The 21,715-nt window shown below is 40.0% G+C and overlaps 1 protein-coding gene across 3 annotated transcripts in view; it reads left to right on the top strand.

The window, feature by feature from the left end:
* The window catches only part of vps50 (VPS50 EARP/GARPII complex subunit), a 186,019-nt gene that overhangs the window by 54,729 nt on the left and 109,575 nt on the right, over positions 1-21,715 (top strand). For all 3 annotated transcript variants that reach the window (XM_087987151.1, XM_043689946.2, XM_043689947.2), the window contains exons 6-8: positions 792-862; positions 14,073-14,190; positions 14,276-14,311. In XM_087987151.1, the coding sequence (XP_087843277.1) occupies positions 792-862; positions 14,073-14,190; positions 14,276-14,311 (225 nt within the window). The remainder of the gene's footprint in view (positions 1-791; positions 863-14,072; positions 14,191-14,275; positions 14,312-21,715) is intronic.

The raw sequence follows: 21,715 nt of genomic DNA, 5'->3' as shown, positions 1-21,715 counted from the left end.
CAAGAGGGAATTCAAAAACTTTGTCAATGAAAGAATTTGTTTACATTTATAGGCTTTCAACACCTTGATAAGTGTACCAATTAGTGGTTTGAGAATTAAATTAATGAGATCATTTCAGGCCATCAAATACTGCTATTATCGTTAATTGTGATGTGTAAATTTTAAGGTTAGGTTCATAAAGGAATTATCTTCTCAAATAGTCTTGATGCAAAAAAGAACAGCTGAAGGTTCTATTTCAAAATTGGACAGTATGCCCCTATTTCCACTACTGCAGTAAAACCCCTAGATGTGGCAGTTATGTTTTATTGCACATGTTCCAATCAATTCCTTGCTTTATAATTCATATGAGACCTTATTTTAACAGTGAAAACATTAGTCCAAATGCTGGAGAGCATTTCAAAATATGTGGTTCAATATTGCTGTCTTAGGACGCTTGATATGGGTATATTTGTATGAATACTATGCTATTTAGCAGAAATGTTATAGTAGAGCTTGGTTGCATTGACATTGTGGAAATATTTAATCATTTTAAATATTGAGGCTAATTGTAAGTTGTGCTTTCAAAAGATAAAACAGGTAACATTTCTGAAGAGACACTGTGAAGAGGTGTTAGGACTTTATTTCTTGGATACAAAATTCAAGGAGAATATTATTACTGAATTTATTGTACTTGTGTTAGCATACCCATATGTATAACTTTTTTGAAGAACAGAGCTTTCACAGAAAAGGCAAGAAACCTGCTAGGAAAAAACAGCTAAATCTTGGTCTTTTTAAAAATGTGTTTCTTGCAGGAACTTGAAAGAGTTACATCATTGCAGGCCAATCTTCAACTGGCTGCTGTCATATGTACAAACGCAAGAAGGTAAGTGACTTAATTTTCCCAAAACTGCCTTTACTAAGGGTTCCATAGCAATCAAACATTTTTGAAACTGCGTTTTGCCTTGTAGTGAATTTGTCATATATTTGATAGAGGTATTTAAAATCATGAGGTGTCTGGTCTGAGGAGAAAGGGAGAAAATGTTCCCATTCGTAAAAGCATTGAGACCAGGAGGACACAATTTTAAGGTAGTTGGTAAAAGAAGCATAAGTGGCGTGAGTAAAAATCTGTTTTTGTGCAGCGAATGATTAATATCTGGAACGTATTGCCTCAGAGTGCAGTCATGGCAGGTTTAACTGAAACATTTAAAAGGGAATTAGATTATTGGAAAAGGAAGTATGTGAAGGGTTATGGGGAGAAGGGAGGAGAATGACACAGAATAAAGTGTTCCTTTGGAGAGTTAGTGCAGGTGCAATGGGCTGAATGGCTTTTCTCTGAATTGCAACAAATCTGTGATGCATTCACAAACTGAGCACTGACCAACTCTGTGGTTACTAGATTAATTCAACATTGTATTGTCTAAGGGCACCTTTCATGAGTCAGAACATATAGTGCATTGGCAGAAGCATTTTATTACAAAAGGCTCATAAAATGAATGGCACTATTAGAAATTGCTGAGCCAAGGCTGAAGTCTCTCAGCTGAGGATGAAGTGTCATTAGATTCTAAATGTTATCTCTTTTTCTCTCTCCGATGTTGTCAGACCTGCTGAGTTTCTACAGCATTTTCTGTTTACATTTCAGATTTGCAGCATTTACAGTATTTTGCTTTTATTGAGAAAATAGATTTTATAGTTTAAGCAGACCTCAGGTATAAAATGGCTGAAAATAGCACAGTAACAATCAACCAAACAAGAAAGAGAGTTGAAGGGAAGTTGTGATCAAAATTTGTGGTGTTTTGCCCACACCGGAATGCCTTACCCACCTCTTCTGCTCACTGAGAAGTGAGAAAGGTACCTGTGACCTTTGGATATGATAAAAAGGAAAGCACAGTGATAATCAGTTTTCGGATTGGTTAATTATGAAGAACAACTCAAGAAATGGGCTTTTAAACTTTGTAAACATACAACCTGATTTATGCAGGATCATAAACAGTGTGAACACAGCATGGAGGTCATTAGGTTTATTGTTGCATTGTTGGCTAGAGAGATCCAGTTAATTCCATAACCCTGTAAATGTTTTTCTTTCACATGCTTATCCAATTTTCTCATGTGTTGGATTTGTGCCCTTCACTTTCTTTTCAGGCAGGGTGACCACGAATTTAACTGTTTTAAAAAAAATTTGCATTGTCTCTGGTTCTTTTACCATTGGCCATAAATCTGTATCCTCTAATTATTGAGCCTTCTGAACGGAGTAGAATTCTTCTAATGGACTTAACCATTTTCAATTTTGGATTTCTCTACAAAAGCTTCTCTTAAACTTTCCATGCTCTAAGGAGACAACTCTAACTACTTTCATCCCTCCACAGACCTGAAGTTCTTCAACCTTGGTAGTAATTTCAGTAAATTTATTTTACATACCGTTCAAGCAGTCTTAGTTATGCGTGATGCCCAGAATTGAGTGAATGCAGTTCTCCAGTTGAGGCTTGACCAATTTTAAAAGTAAAAGTCTAGTATATTGCTTACTTTTGTATTCTGTAACTCAAAGAAGTAGCTTAAAGGAGGAAAGCAGGATGGAGAGGTGTGGGACCTTAAATGTTCTGGAGCAGCTGAAATTAAGGCTACTCAAGAGGCCAGGACAGGATCAGCGCAGACATGTCAGAGGGTTGTGGGCTGTAGCAAATAAGATGTAAGGACTGAAGAGGCCACGGAAAGATTGAAAAGGTTTTAAAAATTGGCTATTTAGAATATGCTTCAATATTTGGAGCTGCCAAGGGAGTTTGGAAAACAATATCAACTCTATCTGTCAGTGTGATGCAGGAACTGACTGTAACTGGAGGAATAGCAAGTGCAGATGAAATGGAGCAGCCCTTTTCATCACAGATTTTGTCAATTGGGCAGTCAAAGGAATGGGTGAAGATCACCCTGAGAGAATGAATTGATGTTGATGGCTACCATTAGCTGACAATGGGTTGGTTATGGTAGCAGCCCATGTGACAACAAGGCCTGGTATGTCTGGGTAAGGACATGGGCGAGGGTGTCCAGGCCCTAAAAATAATGAACTTAATATAGAGTCCTGAAGGCTCTTCAGGGTCCCCAAGTGGAAAATGTGTGCTGTTTATCCACCTCAGGCTGAGCTTCGCTGGAGCACTGCAGCAGCCCAGAGACTGTGTTAAAGTGGCAAGCTACAGGGAGCTCAGGGTCTTTTTTGTGGACAGAATGTAAGTGTTTTGTAAAGTAGCTGCCTAGTCTTTGGACTGAACTTATGATCCATAACAATATAGAAGTGCAGTGACTTTAGTCTTCCCAATATTTAACTGGAGTAAATTTCTGCTCATCTAGTATTGTTTATTTTTAGTTGTTAAATATATGTGAAATTTAATATTTTTAATAAGCTTCCTTTTTCTTTATTCTCAATCAAACCTTCCTTCACCTTTTTTGATTTGATTAGATTCCCTACAGTATGGGAAAAGACCCTTAAGCCCAACAAGTCTACACCGACCCTTCGAAGAGTTACCCACCCAGACCCATTTCCCTATCCTAGGATTTACCCCTGACTAATGCACCTAACACTATGGGTAGTTTAGCATGGCCAATTGCTTGACCTGCACATCTTTGGACTGTGGGAGGAAACTGGTGGACCCGGAGGAAACCCACACAAAGATTGGGAGAATGTGCAAACTCCATATAGACAGTCAGTTGAGGTGGGAATCGAACCTGGGTCCCTAGCGCTGTAAGGCAGCAGTGCTAACCACTGAGCCAACTTGCTGCTCTTATTCCTTCCTTACTGGATTTGACTCTGGTTCACCTTATTTCCTCCCTTCATTGTGTTTTCTCTCAATTTTTAAATGTGGGATGAACTTGTCATTCACCACTGTCCCACCTGCTCTGTTGATTTTCCCACATAACTATCCGTTTGCAGTTTTACCAACTTGCAGGGCACAGATTTATCTAGTGGGAGGGTACAGGGGAAAAGTTCACACAAGTGACTCTCGGCAAAATACCTGTTCTAACAAATTGGACGTGTACTGGACAGCGAAGAGGGTCACCTCAGATTACAACAGGATCTTGACCAGATGGACCAATGGGCTGAGAGTTGGCAGATGGAGTTTAATTCAGATAAATGCGAGGTGCTGCATTTTGGGAAAGCAAATCTTAGCAGGACTTACGCACTTAATGGTAAGGTCCGAGGGAGTGTTGCTGAACAAAGAGATCTTGGAGTGTAGGTTCATAGCTCCTTGAAAGTGGAATCGCAGGTAGATAGGATAGTGAAGCAGGCGGTTGGTATGCTTTCTTTTATTGGTCAGAGTAATGAGTACAGAAGTTGGGAGGTCATGTTGCGGCTGTACAGGACATGGGTTAGGTCGCTGTTGGAATATTGTGTGCAATTCTAGTCTCCTTCCTATCGGAAAGATATTGTGAAACTTGAAAGGGTTCAGAAACTATTTTCAAAGATGTTGTCAGGGTTGGAAGATTTGAGCTATAGGGAGAGGCTGAACTGGCTTGGGCAGGCTGGTACAATTGCAACATTTAAGAGGCATTTGGATGGGTATATGAATAAGAACGATTTGGAGGGATATGGGTCGGGTTCTGGCAGGTGGGACTAGATTGGGTTGGGATATCTGGTCAGCATGGACGGGTTGGACCGAAGGGTCTGTTTCCATGCTGTACATCTCTTTGACTCTATTATCTTGAAGGTTTATTTCCATTCCTGCTGCTTTTCATCTGTGATAATGTGTTAGTAGGTGTATTTCTGGTGTTGCAGTTAAATGGTTGCAAGTAGAAGATCAAATGCTCCATGAGGCTAGCTCCCTCAAAGCTGTACAAGTCAGCTTCATTGGAAAATTTGTGAGAGCAGTAAAAGCCAAGTGTGATCTTCAGCTCTTTTTGGTTATTATTGCAGAATTTACATTAAATTGTTGAAGTGTCCCTCTTTTGAAGTAATATAACATGCTAATTTTCCCTAGTACATCATGCAATGGTAGTGCACCTCTTTTTTCTCAATATGTGATCTTCTTGTCAGCTGTACTGTGAAAAGTTTAGTGTCTGTTACAGAGATAGAAATAGAAATTATAAATTGTTTTGTCAGAGTTTTATAATCACGTCAACAAATCTTTTGCCTTTGAATGGTATGAGGACAGGCATATTGTCTACAAGAGAATAGGAGTGATTTCAGGTATGAAAATAAAGTGCTTTTGTATTTTATTTGGAAAAGTTTTCCTCAATTTGGTGCAATCTAAAATGGCAATTATGATTGATCTTTTGAAAAGATAAATGGCAAAGGAGAAATATAAGCTATAAGGGCCTTGTAGATCAAGGGTCTTGGCTTCAATATCAGGAAGTACAATTTTTGTGGATGGGGACTAGGAGTAGCTAGGGTCGCAAGCCCTGATGGGAGGCAGTGTAATCTCTGGGGTCTTAAATCTTCATAGACTGGACAAACCGACATGTGCGGTCTGGCAGATGAGTTTGTAGAATGGATTTGTGATTTCCAGGAGCAATATACAGTGGAACCAACTAGGGAAAATGCTATTTTGAGTAACATATTATGCAGTGAGATGGAGTTAATTAGCAATCTGTTAGCAAAAATTCACTGTGAATTAGTGATGATAATACAGTTAGATAACATTTGTTTAAAAGTGACATACTCAAGTCCCAAACAAGAATGTTAAACTTTGAAAAAGCCTATACGCATGGGTGATAGTTCTGGACCAGATTGCATGGCTAAATAGAATAAAAGGTATGGCATTTAAATAAAAAATCGAAAACATTTCAAGCGCCTATTCAAAATGTTCAATAAAATACATTCCATTAAAAGATTAGCAAGGTAATACCAGGTTTATATTGTTACAAGGAATAGTCATCAGTTTGAGGATCGAGAATGCTTCACAAACTAGTGAAAGGCCATGATTAAGTTTATTAATAAGAAAAATAAATTGTGTGAGAGAGAGAGAGATAGGAAAATAAAGTACATTGCAAGAATTTTTACAATTATCTGTGAAGAGTAGCTGAAGTAAACATTGGAGCTTTTGAGGCAGAAACAAGAGATTGCATTTTGGAGAATGAAGAAATGACAGTAGGCCCAGAAGTTTTGTTCAATGTCACAGTAGACTGCACAACTTCGCAGAAATGGAGGATAACTGATGAGATAAGAACAGTGAGGAACTGAAGATAATTAATATCAGCAGTTAATGACGAAACAATTATTGGAGAAATTTATGGAATTAAAATTTGACAAATCCCCAGTGTGTATAATTAAAACTGCAGTTCTAAAGGTAGGCCTGAGATGGTGAAGGCATTGGCAACAATTTTCCACATTTTCAAATTGTCGCAGCGGATTGGAAATTAGTAACTATTACATCACCATTCAGGAAAGGAGGGAGATAAAAAGAAGGGAACAATGGGTTAGTGAGCCTGATTTCAGTCATTGGGAACTTATTGTTAAGTAAATCTTTACAATGTTGTTAGAAAAGCTTTGCACAATTAGAACATGTTAATATAGTATTGTTCCTCTGTAAAACTATTTGACAATATGTCTAATAGAACAGGTAGAGGGAACCCAATAGATGTATCATTGAAGTGTTACGGCCCAGAAGGAGGCCCTTTAGTCCATTGTGGGGTTTATGAATGTTTAAATAAGCATCATGACCTCGTGCCAATCTCCTGCCATACCGATGTGTATTATTTCTATCCAAACAATTAGCCCTGCCCTTTTGAGTGCGTATCCTGGACTAGCTTCCATCACACATCCAATCAGGTCATTCCAAATCCTAACAACTTAGAGTCATAGAGATGTACAGCATGGAAACAGACCCTTTGGTCCAATCCGTCCATACTGACCAGTTATCCCAACCCAATCTAGTCCCACCTGCCAACACCCGGCCCGTATCCCTCCAAACCCTTCCTATTCATATACCCATCCAAATGCCTCTTAAATGTTGCAATTGTACCAGCCTCCACCAATTCATCTGGCAGCTCATTCCATACACGTACCACCCTCTGTGTCAAAAAGTTGCCCCTTAAGTCCCTTTTAAATTTTTCCCCTCTTACCCTCAGCCTATGCCCTCTACTTCTGGACGCCCCCACCCCAGGGAATTTATCTATTTACCCTGTTGTTGCCCCTCATGATTTTATAAACCTCTAATGCTCCAGGGCTAACAGCTTTCAGTCTATTCAACCTTTCCCTACAGCTCAAACCTTTTATCCCTGGCAACATCCTTGTAAATCTTACATCTAAATACTACTTAAATATTATGAGGGTTTTTCTGCCACCCTTACAGACAAGGAGTTTCAGTTTCCCACTAATCTCTGGATGGAAAGATTTTTTTCTAACACCACCTCTAAACCTTCAACCCCTCATCTTTAATCTATGCCTACTGGTTGTTAATCCCTTCATAAATGGGAAATGTTTCTTTCCATCTATGCCCCTCAACTTTATACATCCCAATCATGTCCCCTCTCAGTTTCCTCTGTTCCACGGAAATCAACTCCAATCTGTCTTCATAGCTAAAATAAATTTCAGTAATTGGCAGAGCCAGTGTAGATTTCAGTCAGGTGGGTCATGCTTGACAAACCTCATTGAATTTGTTAAATGATGTGGCTGAGGTAGTGCGCTGGGAAACACCTATGGATGTTGTTTATATGAACTTCCAGAAGGTATTTGGTAAAAAGTCTGTTAATTAAGGTAGAAGCCCATAGAACTGATGCCAAATTATTGAGATAGCTGAGAAAGTTGTTGTGTGGCAGGTGACAGAAACTCAGAGTAATGGATAGGGACTCAACTTGGCAGGATATGAAGAGTAATGACCACAAGAATCTGTATTAGGGTCTGTGTTGTTTATAAATGACTTGGATGATGGCATAGAAAGTCATCTATCCAAATTTTCTAATGACACAATTTTAGGTGGCATTGTAGACAATGTAGATAGTAGCATTAAATTACAAAAGGATGTTGATAGACTAAGTGAATGGGCAAAACTGTAGCAGATTGAATTCATTGTAAACAAGTGAGAAGTTATACATTTTGGACCGAGAAAGGATAAATAAGTATACTTTTTAGATGATTTAAATACAGTCGATGTCCAAAGAGACTTGGGGAGCTCAGATATATAGATCTTGAAAATGCCATGAACTGGTGCAGAAAATAATCAAGAAAGCTCAAAGTATGCTGGTCTTTATATCTAGAGGACTGGAGTTTGAGGATGCATAAGTTATGCTGCAGTTATACAAAACCCTGGTTGGACTCTTCTTGAAGAACTGTGAGCAGGTCTGAGCACTACACCTTAGGAAGGACATAATGACCTTGCAGGGAGTACAATGTAGCTTTACAAGAATGATACCTGGACTTCAAGGGTTAAGTTATAAGGAGGAATTACACAAATTAGGCCTGTCTTCTCTAGAATTTAGAAGGTTAAGGGGTGATCTGAGTGAAAACTTGAAGATTTTGCTAGGAAAAGACTGGATAATAAAGACTAACTATTTCCACTGGTTGGGATTAGAGTGGCTGGGAAATTAGAGCTCAGAGGGCATAGGATCAGGAGCCATGTTAGGAAGCATTTCTAAACACAAAGGGTGGTAGATGTTTGGAAGTGTCTTCCACAAAGAGCAGATATACTGGATTAGGTGCTAATTTTACAGCTGAGACCAGGTTTTGTAAGCAGCGATGTTAAGGGATATGAACCAAAGGCAGATATAGAGTTAGACCATAAATCAGTCATGATCTTCTCATTGAATGATAGAACAATCTTGAGAGACTGAATGGTCGATGTTCCTAAAACTCTCTAGAACCCCACTGGTCCTCACCTACCACCCCACTAACCTCCAGATACATCGTATCATCCTTCGTCATTTCCGCCACATCCAAACAGACCCCACCACCAAGGATATATTTCCCTCCCCTCCCCTATCAGTGTTCCGGAAAGACCACTCCCTCCGTGACTACCTCGTCAGGTCCACATCCCCCACCAACCCAACCTCCACTCCCGTCACCTTCCCCTGCAATCGCAAGAAATGCAAAACTTGCACCCACACCTCCCCCCAAGGCCCCAAGGGATCCTTCCATATCTGTCACAAATTCACCTGCATCTCCACATACATCATTTACTGCATCTGCTGCACCCGATGTAGCCTCCTATACATTGGGGAGACAGGCCGCCTACTTGCGGAATGTTTCAGAGAACACCTCTGGGACACCCGCACCAACCAACCCAACCGCCCCGTGGCTGAACACTTGAACTCCCCCTCCCACTCGGCCAAGGACATGCAGGTCCTTGGCCTCCTCCATCGCCAGACCATGGCAACACGACGCCTGGAGGAAGAGTGCCTCATCTTCCGCCTAGGAACCCTCCAACCACAAGGGATGAATGCAGATTTCTCCAGCTTCCTCATTTCCCCTCCCCCCATCTTATCTCAGTCCCTCCTCATTCCTGAAGAAGGGCTTATGCCCGAAACGTCGATTCTCCTGCTCCTTGGATGCTGCCTGACCTGCGCTTTTCCAGCAACACACTTTTCAGCTCTGATCTCCAGCATCTGCAGTCCTCACTTTCTCCTAAAACTCTCTAGTCCAGGTATTAAACTGGTAATTTTGCAACTTTCCAGCTAAAGCAACATCCTGTTAAATCTTTTCTGTACCTTCTCCAGTGCAATCACATTCCTGTTCTAACATTGATTTCAGAACTGCACACAATACTCTACCTATGGCCTAACCTTGCTCTTAGAAGCTATGCCTTGGCCAGTTCATGATGTGGACGTGCCGGTGTTGGGTTGGGGTGGGCAAAGTTAAAAATCGTACAACACCAGGTTATAGTCCAACAGGTTTATTTGGAATGAGAGAGCTTTCAGAGCGCTGCTTCTTCGTCAGGTAGCTAGTGGGGAGGATCATAAGACACAGAATTTGTAGCAAAAGATCCAAGTGTCATATAGCTGTTGTGATGTATTGAACAAACCTAGATTGCTGTGAAGTCTTTAATCACTTAGAATGGGTTGCAGGTTTCAATTCAATAATAAGTAAATCCCAGAACTTTCAAGTCACGTTCCTGAGATAATGTAAGGTTTTATAAAAAAAAGTGACATCTCAGCTCAGACAATGCATTAAAGGTGTGAGGTTAGAGTCTGTCTGTATTCCAAACTTGAGTCAGACAAGTTCTATTTCCAAAGTGGAAATTTATAACATGTCACATGGACGGACTGACTGCCTGCAGATTGTGTGCTTTTTGAACAAAATAGGATGAATGTTCAAATGCAAATTCATCCCTTAAATGTATGTGTGTGTGTATATACACAAGTGTGATGGACTGTATCCTTGTGAGAGGGTGTTTGTGAGTGTCTGAGAGAGAGGGTCTGCAGATACCCTGTCACATTCATGCACATATTCGCGTTCGCGCTCTCTCTCGCGCTCTCTCTCTCGCGCTCTCTCTCTCGCGCTCTCTCTCTCGCGCTCTCTCTCTCGCGCTCTCTCTCTCGCGCTCTCTCTCTCGCGCTCTCTCTCTCGCGCTCTCTCTCTCGCGCTCTCTCTCTCGCGCTCTCTCTCTCGCGCTCTCTCTCTCGCGCTCTCTCTCTCGCGCTCTCTCTCTCGCGCTCTCTCTCTCGCGCTCTCTCTCTCGCGCTCTCTCTCTCGCGCTCTCTCTCTCACGCACACACACACACGGCTACGGGGTGAATTTGCATTTGCAGACTTGTATTTGCAGATACATTCTGTTATGTTCAAAAAGCACATTCTGTATGCAGTCAGTCCATGTGACATTTTATAAATTCCTACTTTGGAAATAAAACTAGTCTGACTCAAGATTGGAATACAGATAGACTCTTCAGGGTCCTGCAGTTTGTCATGTATTCCTGTGCCTTGTTAGGCCTACCCAAGTGTTCATTTCATGTATATCTGGATCGAATTCCTTTTAGAACCAGTCAGACCATTTCTACCCTCCTGTAATCAAAGGCTATCCTCCTGATTATTTATCATCCCACCAATTTTTGAATCATTTGCAAAATTACTGATCAACCCTCCAACTTACAAGTCTGAATCATTCTTGAAAACCACAAGTAGCATGGGCTCTAACACCGACCCTGGCACCACACTGGATATAGACTGCCAGTCAGAAAGCAGCCAGCAACTATCTCCCTTTTCTTCCTGCCACTCAGCCAAATGTGGATCAAATATGCCAAATTTCCTTGGATCCCATGAGCTCTTACTTTGCAGTCTCCCATTCGGTATCTTACCAAAAGCCTTATTGACGTCCAAGTTGACTACATTGAACACATTGCCCTCATCTAAACAGCAGGCCACTTCTCTGGAAAATTAAATGAACTTGATCAGACATGACCTCCCCTTGACAAAACCATGCTGAACTGTTACCTCGTACTCAAGACTTGTACCCTGTCGTTCCTCAAAGTTGTTCCTTCTTGGCTTACACTGTGAAAGTGGCCATAGTCCCACAGGCTGCTCTCAGTAGACTGGAAGAGAGGTGACTGTGGTGATTTTAACTTGATCACTGTTGAGGATTTTATGATTTGCTCATGTCTGGTACAGGGATTGAACCCATATTGTTGTATTCACTCAGTATCATAAACCAGCTATTCCATCAGTGGAGCTAATCAATATTTAATGGCTTAGTAAGCAGTGACTTCTAAAGTTACAGACCCTCCGAGAAAAAAATACACGTTGGTTTCTGCCCTACAAAGGTGACCTCTAATCTTTAAGCATTGTCCCTTGATTCTGGGCATGCTCACAGGAGAAAACCTCTTTTCCACATCCAAGGTCTCGAATCTGTTCAGGATCTTCAAAACTTTAGTCAAGTCACCCCTCACTGTTATAAAGTTGAATCGAGACAAGCCAGTCTTTCCAACCTTTCCTCATACGCAACCAACTTTTTCCAGATATCAATCTAGTAAATTTGTTGTGAATCTTATGGTTCTTGAGTTCCTACCCATTTGCAAAATAAATTAATAATTTATGCCTTTGTAACAAGTAGCAAATGTAATTCCCAAGTTAATGTGGTGAAACCAAATGGTATTTCAGGGCAAAGAGTCATCCATGCCATTCCTTCATCGCAGAGGTAAATATGAATGCTAATTTGTTTTTAAAGAACTAATTTGTATTTCAGGAATGCAGCATTTTATGTTAGAATTGCTCCCTACTTGCAATTCTGATTGAATTGTTTTTTTTTCAAAAACAAAAGTCTACAAAAACCATTTCAAGTAGGAATAATAAAGGTTGTGCTCTCGAAAAAGCATCAACAATCTCAAACTGGAACTCTTTTCCTTCACAGGAGCTGCCTAAACTGTTGAGTGTTCCCAGGGTTTTTCTTCCATGTTTGCATAATTTGCGCTGAAGTTCTGCTAAAATATTAAGTCTGTAAAAGAACTTGTGGAAAATATTAATCAATTGGATTTTCAGTTAATGCTTGCTTGGCATTTTTCAGTTTGCACGAACATGGTGCAAATATTCACTGATCACTTCAATTACTTTTTAACTGTAATAATTTTGCGTTCAAAGTCTATTTACAGTGGGGTAAGTATTCAGCAGGGATGTAACTTTTTTGGGTGTATTGGAAAATAAACTTCAGAACAAAGAAAGATGAGAATATTTTTGCACAACGACATAGAATTTATTCTTGGCATATGGATGGATAAAGGAAAATCTGAAGTTGTCAAAATCAGGGAGCTAACGAGATACCACAAGTATTTCCTAAGATGGCTGCTCAACACACAAGTCATCATCTGATAACTCAATGCTTATCATCATATTGAGATGGGCTAAGAGCATTTTGAATAAAACAGTCGATATATTAAAACTACATGTCCAAATGTTGTTTGATAGTCAGTACTTGTTACAAGTATAAGAAAGTGAATTTTGGTTGAAAGAACAAAGCATACGTATTGGAAAATTAAAATCCAAATCACATTTATGATTCAAGATGTGGAGGCATGGATCATTATTAGTGTAAACCAGATTAACAAGGCCACAAAAATGTAAGAAAGAAGCAATAAAATTTCTTAAGGATTAGAACTGAAGAAGTAGAGAAGTTATGTCTGATTTGCATGGAATTTAGATGTGGCTACACTTGTGGTTTTGTGCACACTTCTGGTAATTATGTTTGAAACAAGCATACAGTGGCACTGGTGAAGATATAAGAACATACAGTGATATAATAATACAGAGATATTAAAATAAATCAGGAAAGATAGAACGGGTTGGGTTTCATTTTGGAAACTAGAAACCAATAAGATTTAATGTTGTGAAGGTAGACACAGATGATTGGATGGGGATTCAAACCTAAATACCATAAACATAAGAGTCACTCATAAGTCCAAAAGGGAACTCAGGAGAATCACCTTGACCCAGAGGGTGGAACCTGCTATGTAGTTATGGTAGATTAGGTAAATTGATTTTAGCAAAGGGTGAAGAGGATAGAGGATGCGCTGGGAGCAAACAAGTGTAGTGTGTAAGGACATGAGGACCTCATTGAGAATACCAATCAGTTGGTCTGAATAGCCTAATGCTATGCTGTTTTATTTGGACAAAATACCTTGATATTGAAGATAGTTTATTGACTGCACGAATCAAAAGGAAGTTGCAGAATTACAAAGAACAAGAAATTTCATTTATCTGTAATAAAAGCTGATTATTTACTGTTGTAATGAAACTGTTAATTCTGTTGTATGGATGCTGACCATCTGATTTTTGAAGTGGCTTCCCTGGTTTAGAGTGTGCAGTGCATTTGTCATTCAATTCTTTTGGTTTAAGAATGCACCACCCCACCCACCCCCCTCTGCTCTAATAGTAGCTTTTTCAATCTATGAAATTTCTGTGGAATTTTCTCACTGAAGTTGTCTCTCTTTTGTCTTTGATCTCTTTTTAATACTTGGTCTTAAAACTTTTGATCAATTGTTTTTGGTCTGAATTCTTCTACTTCTGGCCCAGGGTTCCTTTAACTTAAGACTCTGTAAAGCATCATGGGATATTTTGGCATGTTAAAGATGTAATTTAGGTTGTATTTTTAATAAGAAAATAAACATTGTATCATGAAGATAAACAACATTTTGATTGCATTTCATTACCATAAGTAATTGTTTGAAACAGACTTGATGTTTTATTTTGTCAGGCAGCTAAATATTGCCAAGGAAGGCTTTACACAAGCTAGCCTGGGGTTGCTTGCGAATCAAAGAAAGAGACAGCTGTTGATTGGACTACTGAAGTCTTTACGCACAATTAAAACACTGGTATATATTTTTTACATACTTAATTTTTTTTTATTTTATTTTGTGTGAAATATTTCTGAAACAGTTTTTATTTTGTTCTCTACAGCAAAGGACGGATGTACGGTTAAGTGAAATGTTGGAGGTAGGCAACCATGATTCAAATTATCATAAGACTAGAAAAGCAAATTCACTGGTCACTGTATTTTCAGGTTATAAATTTTAAATGTGAAGTAAATTGCTAGAGATGATTTTTCTATACAATTTTTTGGATTAATATCATGTTTGGAAAGTTGCATCCTGTTAAACTAAAGTAATATGTTAAAGTTTGCAATGTTCATGAATGGTGATCCAATAAACAACATTTTGAATTACTGTCATGATTGTCACACATCATAGCTGTTTGAACTGTTTTCAATTTTGATGTCTTAGCCAAAATTACAAAGCAAAGCTAAGTTTATTACTCTGTACAAAGTTTACTGATAATGGCTAGTAACAAATGAAACCGGCTTGAAGGGCTGAATGGCCAAATCCTGTTCCTAACTAGAACACATTTTCTGTATATTTGGACAAGTTCGGTGCAGTCAATGTCAAGGCTGGTACCTGGACCATGCAGGGTGGCTGACTGCTTTGGAAGAATCATGGAGATCTTTTGCAAAATGATTCCCCTAACAATTGTCCTATGATCTTTTTTTTTTGTGCTTGGAAAATTAATGATGTAAGATATCAAAATTTGGATTGTCTCTTTTACATCTGTGTTTTAGTGTTATTGCATTTCTCTGTTGATTAAATCTAATGAATAGTGGTGATTTTGATATCTGCCGTATTTTATTGTTTGGCGTAGTTTGACAAGTTCATGGATTCCTACACATTACCTGAGGGAGAGGCACAAATTCCTTTTTGTCTTTCATTTGTATTTGGTCATCTGCATTCTAATGGCATCAAATTGCTTTTCCTTTTTAGTTTGTCCTTTGTACTTCTCTGAATACTGCTTTGCATTCTTCATTCCTCTCTTAACTCAAGTATATTTTCTTGCCTCCAGAGGATTAAAAATGTTTAAGTGTATCAATTGGATTGAAGGTCAGTGGAAAAGAAAAATGGAAAAGAGCTATTGATTTGTTGTAACAAGTTTTAAGTTACTGGTCAAAGAAATGTATACGCCATATCATTTCACAACAAGGCAATCTACCATTCAGTGAAATGAACCTTTAACATCACTGAAACCAATTTATTCATGAGAACAATGTATGTCAAGAGAAGGTTTGTGTAGCAGGTAAAGAATGGTCTGCCTCATCCTAGTGGTTAAGTGGAAAGTCATAAAGCATTTTATAGGATGCGGTGACTTGTAACTCTGTTTAATAGGGTTGGGTTTTTTAAGAGATAATGCTCCCTGTAGCAGCTTATAAAGCAACAGTTAGCATTCCCATTCAAGCAGGATCTACAGGAGGTGTTGAGCATCTGGCTGACTTTGATTTCTGAGAAACTTGTGTAAAGGTCACTGCCAAGTCCAGTCATATGACTACAGCAGTCATTTTTGTTTGGCTGTTTAATTTTTTTTAAAGTCACTAAATATTCATACACCTACTTATTTAAGTTGTATTTTGGTTTGTTCATGGTCTGTGGATTCAGAATTATGTCAACTATAGTTGAAAAGTTGTTTAGGGAATTAAATTTTTATAACAGGGCTTCAGTTTTGCCAGAGAGACAACTGCGTGTTTTCCCAATCTAGGTAGTCTAAACCAAAGGACAACTGAAACTTCTCAATTACAACTGCAACAGTTTCATTTTAAAGAGGTTCATGTAATTACCTAGCTAAAAATTCTTACAAAATGTTTCCACATTGAAATTTTTACGAGTTGCAGATTAACCCATGTTTTGCATGCCCAATTAATATTAATTTGAGATGTTGTGATGGATAGTAGTTGGTACTTTGCTTTCTTCTAGTAAGTGCAGATGGCAGAATTAATTTTCTTTGGTTTAGACTTGATTCATAGAATCATAGGACAGCTGGAGGCCATTTGGCCCATGTTCCAGCTCTTTGGAGCTGTCTAGTAAATCCTACCTTTGTGTTCTCTACTTATAATGTTGTAAAGTATTTTTTCTTCAAGTATTTATCTGTTTCACTTTTGAATGTTAGTATTGAACTTGCTTCCTCCACCTTTTCAGGTAGTGCATTCCAAATTGGGACTGTAATGAGAACAGGTTTCCTTGTACCATCTCTGCTTCTTTATCTCCTGTATCATATGATGGAGGGGAGGGAGACTTGAGGAAGAGAATGATTATTTCAGGAAATCTACAGAAATTAAAGCATACTGGTTCAAGTATATAAAAGACAGATTAAGGGCTCCTTTAAAGAAAGCATTCTGTCATGTTGTTTGTTCAACACAATGGATTTGAAAATCTTGTAATCATTGAAGAAGCAATATGATGCAATGGTGTACTGATGGAAATGTTGCATGTTTCTGGATATTTGAGCTGAAATGACACCCATAACGAGTTAAAAGAAAGAGTTTGTGGAAACCGGAAATAGACATTGATATTTCCTACCATGCTGTTGAGATTTCCTTTGTTCATTCAGGGGATGTGTGTGTTGCTGCTGGACTAGCATTTATTACCCATCCTAATTGTCCTTAGGAATGTTATCAAGTGTTATCAAGCCCTTCATCATTCCTGATGAAGAACTTATGCCTGAAACGTCGATTCTCCTGCTCCTCGGATGCTGTCTGACCTGCTATGCTTTTCCAGCACCATACTCTCAAATGTTATCAAATGTTTATGCATTTCAAAGTGGGAGGGTGATGGTGTAATGGTAATGTCACTGAATGAGTAATCCCTGGCTAAAGCTCTGAGGAACATAGATTCAGATCCCACCTTGTTAGATGCTGAAGTTTGAATTATTTTTTTTAAATCTAGAATTAAATGCTCATCTAATGGAACTACTGTTGATTGTGATTAAAACCTATTTGGTTCAACAACATGATGTAGGGAAGGATATCCTCAACTGGTCTGGCCTAAGTGTGACTCCAAACCCACAGCAATGTGACTGACTCTTAGCTGTCATTAGGGATGGACAATAAATGTTGGCCTAACAATGATGTCCACATTCTATGAATTAATTTTTATAACAAAAAAAAAGCATTGCACTTAGGAATTCATGTACCTTGACAAACCACTGCAGTCTAGGTGGTAAAGGTATTTCCACATTGACTATTCCAAGATATTGACCTAGTGACAATGAAGGAATAACAATATTTTTTCCAATTCAGATTGTGGGAATCCTAAAAATGGAGGATATCCCCATGCATCTACTGCTCTTGTTCAAATAGATGGTAGAAATTGTGGGTTTGTGTGCTATTGAAGAAGCCTTAGTAAGTCAGTGCAATGTGTCTTGTAGATGGCACCCACTGTATCCACAGTGTGCTCATGATTGAATGTATGAATTCTTAATCTTGTGAATGAAGCATCAATCGAGTAGACTGCTTTGACTTGTGCACATCAGAAAGTTCTGCAGCAAGTCACCAGATATTAATGGACACTTAATCCAATTATGATAGTATTATTTCAAAAGGAGCAGGAGTAGATCATTAATTTAGAATCATAGGTCTGTTTCCATGCTATACATCTCTATCTGTCCAACTCGTCTATGCCAACCAGATATCCTAAGTTAATCTGGTCACATTTGCCAGCACTTAGAACATAGAACATAGAACAATACAGCACAGAACAGGCCCTTCGGCCCACGATGTTGTGCCGAACATTTGTCCTAGCTTAAGACCTATCCATGTACCTATCCAATTGCTGCGTAAAGGTCACCAAAGATTCTGACTCTACCACTCCCACAGGCAGCGCATTCCATGCCCCCACCACTCTCTGGGTAAAGAACCCACCCTTGACATCTCCCCTATACCTCTCACCCTTCACCTTAAATTTATGTCCCCTTGTAACACTCTGTTGTACCTGGAGAAAAAGTTTCTGACTGTCTACTCTATCTATTCCTCTGATCATCTTATAAACCTCTATCAAGTCACCCCTCATCCTTCGCCGTTCCAATGAGAAAAGGCCTAGCACTCTCAACCTATCCTCGTACGACCTATTCTCCATTCCAGGCAACATCCTGGTAAATCTTCTCTGCACCCTCTCCAAAGCTTCCACATCTTTCCTAAAGTGAGGCGACCAGAACTGCACACAGAACTCCAAATGTGGCCTAACCAAAGTCCTGTACAGTTGCAACATCACTTCACGACTCTTGAATTCAATCCCTCTGCTAATGAACGCTAATACACCATAGGCCTTCTTACAAGCTCTATCCACCTGAGTGGCAACTTTCAAAGATCTATGAACATAGACCCCAAGATCCCTCTGCTCCTCCACCTTACTAAGAACCCTACCGTTAACCCTGTATTCCGCATTCTTATTTGTCCTTCCAAAATGGACAACCTCACACTTGGCAGGGTTGAACTCCATCTGCCACTCCTCAGCCCAGCTCTGCATCATATCTAAGTCCCTTTGCAGCCGACAACAGCCCTCCTCACTATCCACAACTCCACCAATCTTCGTATCATCTGCAAATTTACTGACCCACCCTTCGACTCCTTCATCCAAGTCATTAATAAAAATTACAAACAGCAGAGGACCCAGAACTGATCCCTGCGGAACTCCACTTGTAACTGGGCTCCAGGCTGAATATTTACCATCTACCACCACTCTCTGACTTCGACTGGTTAGCCAGTTTTCTATCCAATTGGCCAAATGTCCCTCTATCCCATGCCTCCTGACTTTCCGCATAAGCCTACCATGGGGAATCTTATCAAATGCCTTACTAAAATCCATGTATACTACATCCACTGCTCTACCCTCATCCACATGCTTGGTCACCTCCTCAAAGAATTCAATAAGACTTGTAAGGCAAGACCTACCCTTCACAAATCCGTGCTGGCTGTCCCTAATCAAGCAGTGTCTTTCCAGATACTCATAAATCCTATCCCTCAGTACCCTTTCCATTACTTTGCCTACCACCGAAGTAAGACTAACTGGCCTGTAATTCCCGAGGTTATCCCTATTCCCTTTTTTGAACAGGGGCACAACATTCGCCACTCTTCAGTCCCCTGGTACCACTCCGTTGATAGTGAAGACGAAAAGATCATTGCCAACGGTACTGCAATTTCCTCTCTTGCTTCCCAAATAATCCTAGGATATATCCCATCAGGCCCGGGGGACTTGTCTATCCTCAAGTTGTTCAAAATGTCCAACACATCTTCCTCCCTAACAAGTATCTCCTCTAACTTACCAGTCCGTTTCACACTCTCCTCTTCAACAATATGGTCCCTCTCATTCGTAAATACTGAAGAAAAGTACTCATTCAAGACCTCTCCTATCTCTTCCGACTCAATACACAGTCTCCCACTACTGTCCTTGATCGGACCTACCCTCGTTCTAGTCATTCTCATGTTTCTCACATACGCATAAAATGCCTTTGGGTTATCCTTGATCCTATCCGCCAAAGATTTTTCATGCCCTCTCTTAGCTCTCCTAATCCCTTTCTTCAGGTCCCTTCTGGCTATCCTGTATCCCTCCACTGCTCTGTCTGAACCCTGTTTCCTCAACCTTATGTAAGCCTCCTCCTTCCTCTTTACAAGATATTCAACCTCCCTCGTCAACCAAGGTTCCCTCACACGACCATTTCTTTCCTGCCTGACAGGTACATACATATCAAGGACACGTCGTATCTGTTCCTTGAAAAAGTTCCACTTGGCCCATATCCCTCTAAATCTTTCTTATTCATACACGCATCCAGATGCCTTTTAAATGTCATAATTGTGCCAGCTTCTACTATTTCCTCTGACAGCACCTTCCATACACGCACCACCCTCTGTGCCCCTTAGATCCCTTTTTAAATTTTTCCCCTCTTAGCTTAAACCTGTGGCCTTATGGACTACCCCACCCCAGGGAAAAGACCTTGTCTATTCATCCTATCTGTGGCCGTCATGACTTTATAAGCCTCTATAAGGTCATCCCTCAGCCGTTGATGCTCCAGGGAAAATTACCCAGCCTATTCAGCCTCTCCCCATAGCTCAAACCCTCCAATCCTGGCAATATCCTTTTAAATCTTTCCTGCACCCTTTGAAGATTCACAACATTCTTCCTATAGCAGGGAGACCAGAATTGCATGCAGGATTCCAAAAGTGCCTAACCAAAGTCCTGTACAGCTGCAACATGACCATAGACATAGGAGCAGACATTAGGCCATTCAGCCCATCGAGTATGATCTGCCATTCAATCATGGCTGATAAGTTTCTCAACTCCATTCTCCTGCTTTTTCCCTGTAATCCTTGATCCCCTTCATACTCAAGAACCTACCTATCTCATTCTTAAATATGTTCAATGACCTGGCTTCCACAGCCTTCTGTGGCAATGAATTCCATAGATTCGCCACTGTCTGGCTGAAGAAGTTTCTCCTTATCTCTGTTCTGAAAGGTCTTCCTTTACTGTGAGGCTGTTCTCTTGGGTCCTGGTCTCTCCTACCAATGGAAACATCTTCCCAACATCTACTCTGTCTAGGTCGTTCAGTATTCTGTATGTTTCAATTAGCTTCCCCCTCATCCTTCTAAACTCCATCAAGTATAGACCCAGAGTCCTCAAACGTTCCCCACATGACCTCCAACTCCTATACTCAATGCACTAACCAATATTCTGAGAAATGGTTTCATGGTTCACTTAGATCATAGTCAATTGGCAGCTCAGCTCTATTTGGTCACCTTAATTCATAATTAAGGAAGGATGTTGACCGAAGCATAGCAACAGCCATAGAATAATTACAGCACAGAAAGAGACCATTCAGTGCATCATGTCAGTGTCAGCTGAATAAATGAGTTGCCCATTCTAATCCCACTTTCTGGCACCTGGGCCCCAGCCTTGCAGGTTATAGAGATGCAGATCCAAGTTACTTATAAATGAGCTAAAGGTTTCTGCCTTAGCTGTCGAAGTGGACAGTGAATCCATTCCACCACACTCTGCATGAAAAATCTTTTTCTGTTGAGCCCTCCAATCTTTTTACCAGGCACATTAAATCTGTACCAGCTGATAATTGACCTCTCCACTGGGGGAAATAGGTCTTCACTATCCAAGACTCCACGTTATATTGTACACCTCAATTATGTATCCCAGCTGCTTCTGTTCTTAGTACAACAGCTCTAGCCTATCCAATATTTCCTCTGATCTGCAATTTTCAAGCTCTGGCAACATTATCCAGGGATGTGCAGGTTAGCTGAATTGGCCATGCTAAATTGCCAATAATGTTCAGGGTGTGTGCATTCGTTAGTGGTGATGGGGGAGTGGGTCTGGGTGGGATTTTCTTCTGAGGGTCATTGTGCACTTGTTGGGCCGAAGGACCTGTTTCCACACTATAGGTATTCTATTCTATACTAATCTTGCTTTTTTGTACAGTTCCAGCATGATATCCCAGCATTTTTGTTCAGTACCTCACCCAATGTGGGAAAGGTTTGCCCATGTTCCTTTATCATCTCATTGACTCGGCCTGCCATCTTCAGGA

Source organism: Chiloscyllium plagiosum, unplaced genomic scaffold (assembly GCF_037043375.1).
Source record: "Chiloscyllium plagiosum isolate Xiang-an unplaced genomic scaffold, Cpla_swu_hap1 HiC_scaffold_5, whole genome shotgun sequence".
NCBI classification, from domain to species: Eukaryota; Metazoa; Chordata; class Chondrichthyes; order Orectolobiformes; family Hemiscylliidae; genus Chiloscyllium; species Chiloscyllium plagiosum.
Note: the sequence above shows the minus strand (reverse complement) of the source record. Positions and strands in the feature narration are given on the sequence as shown.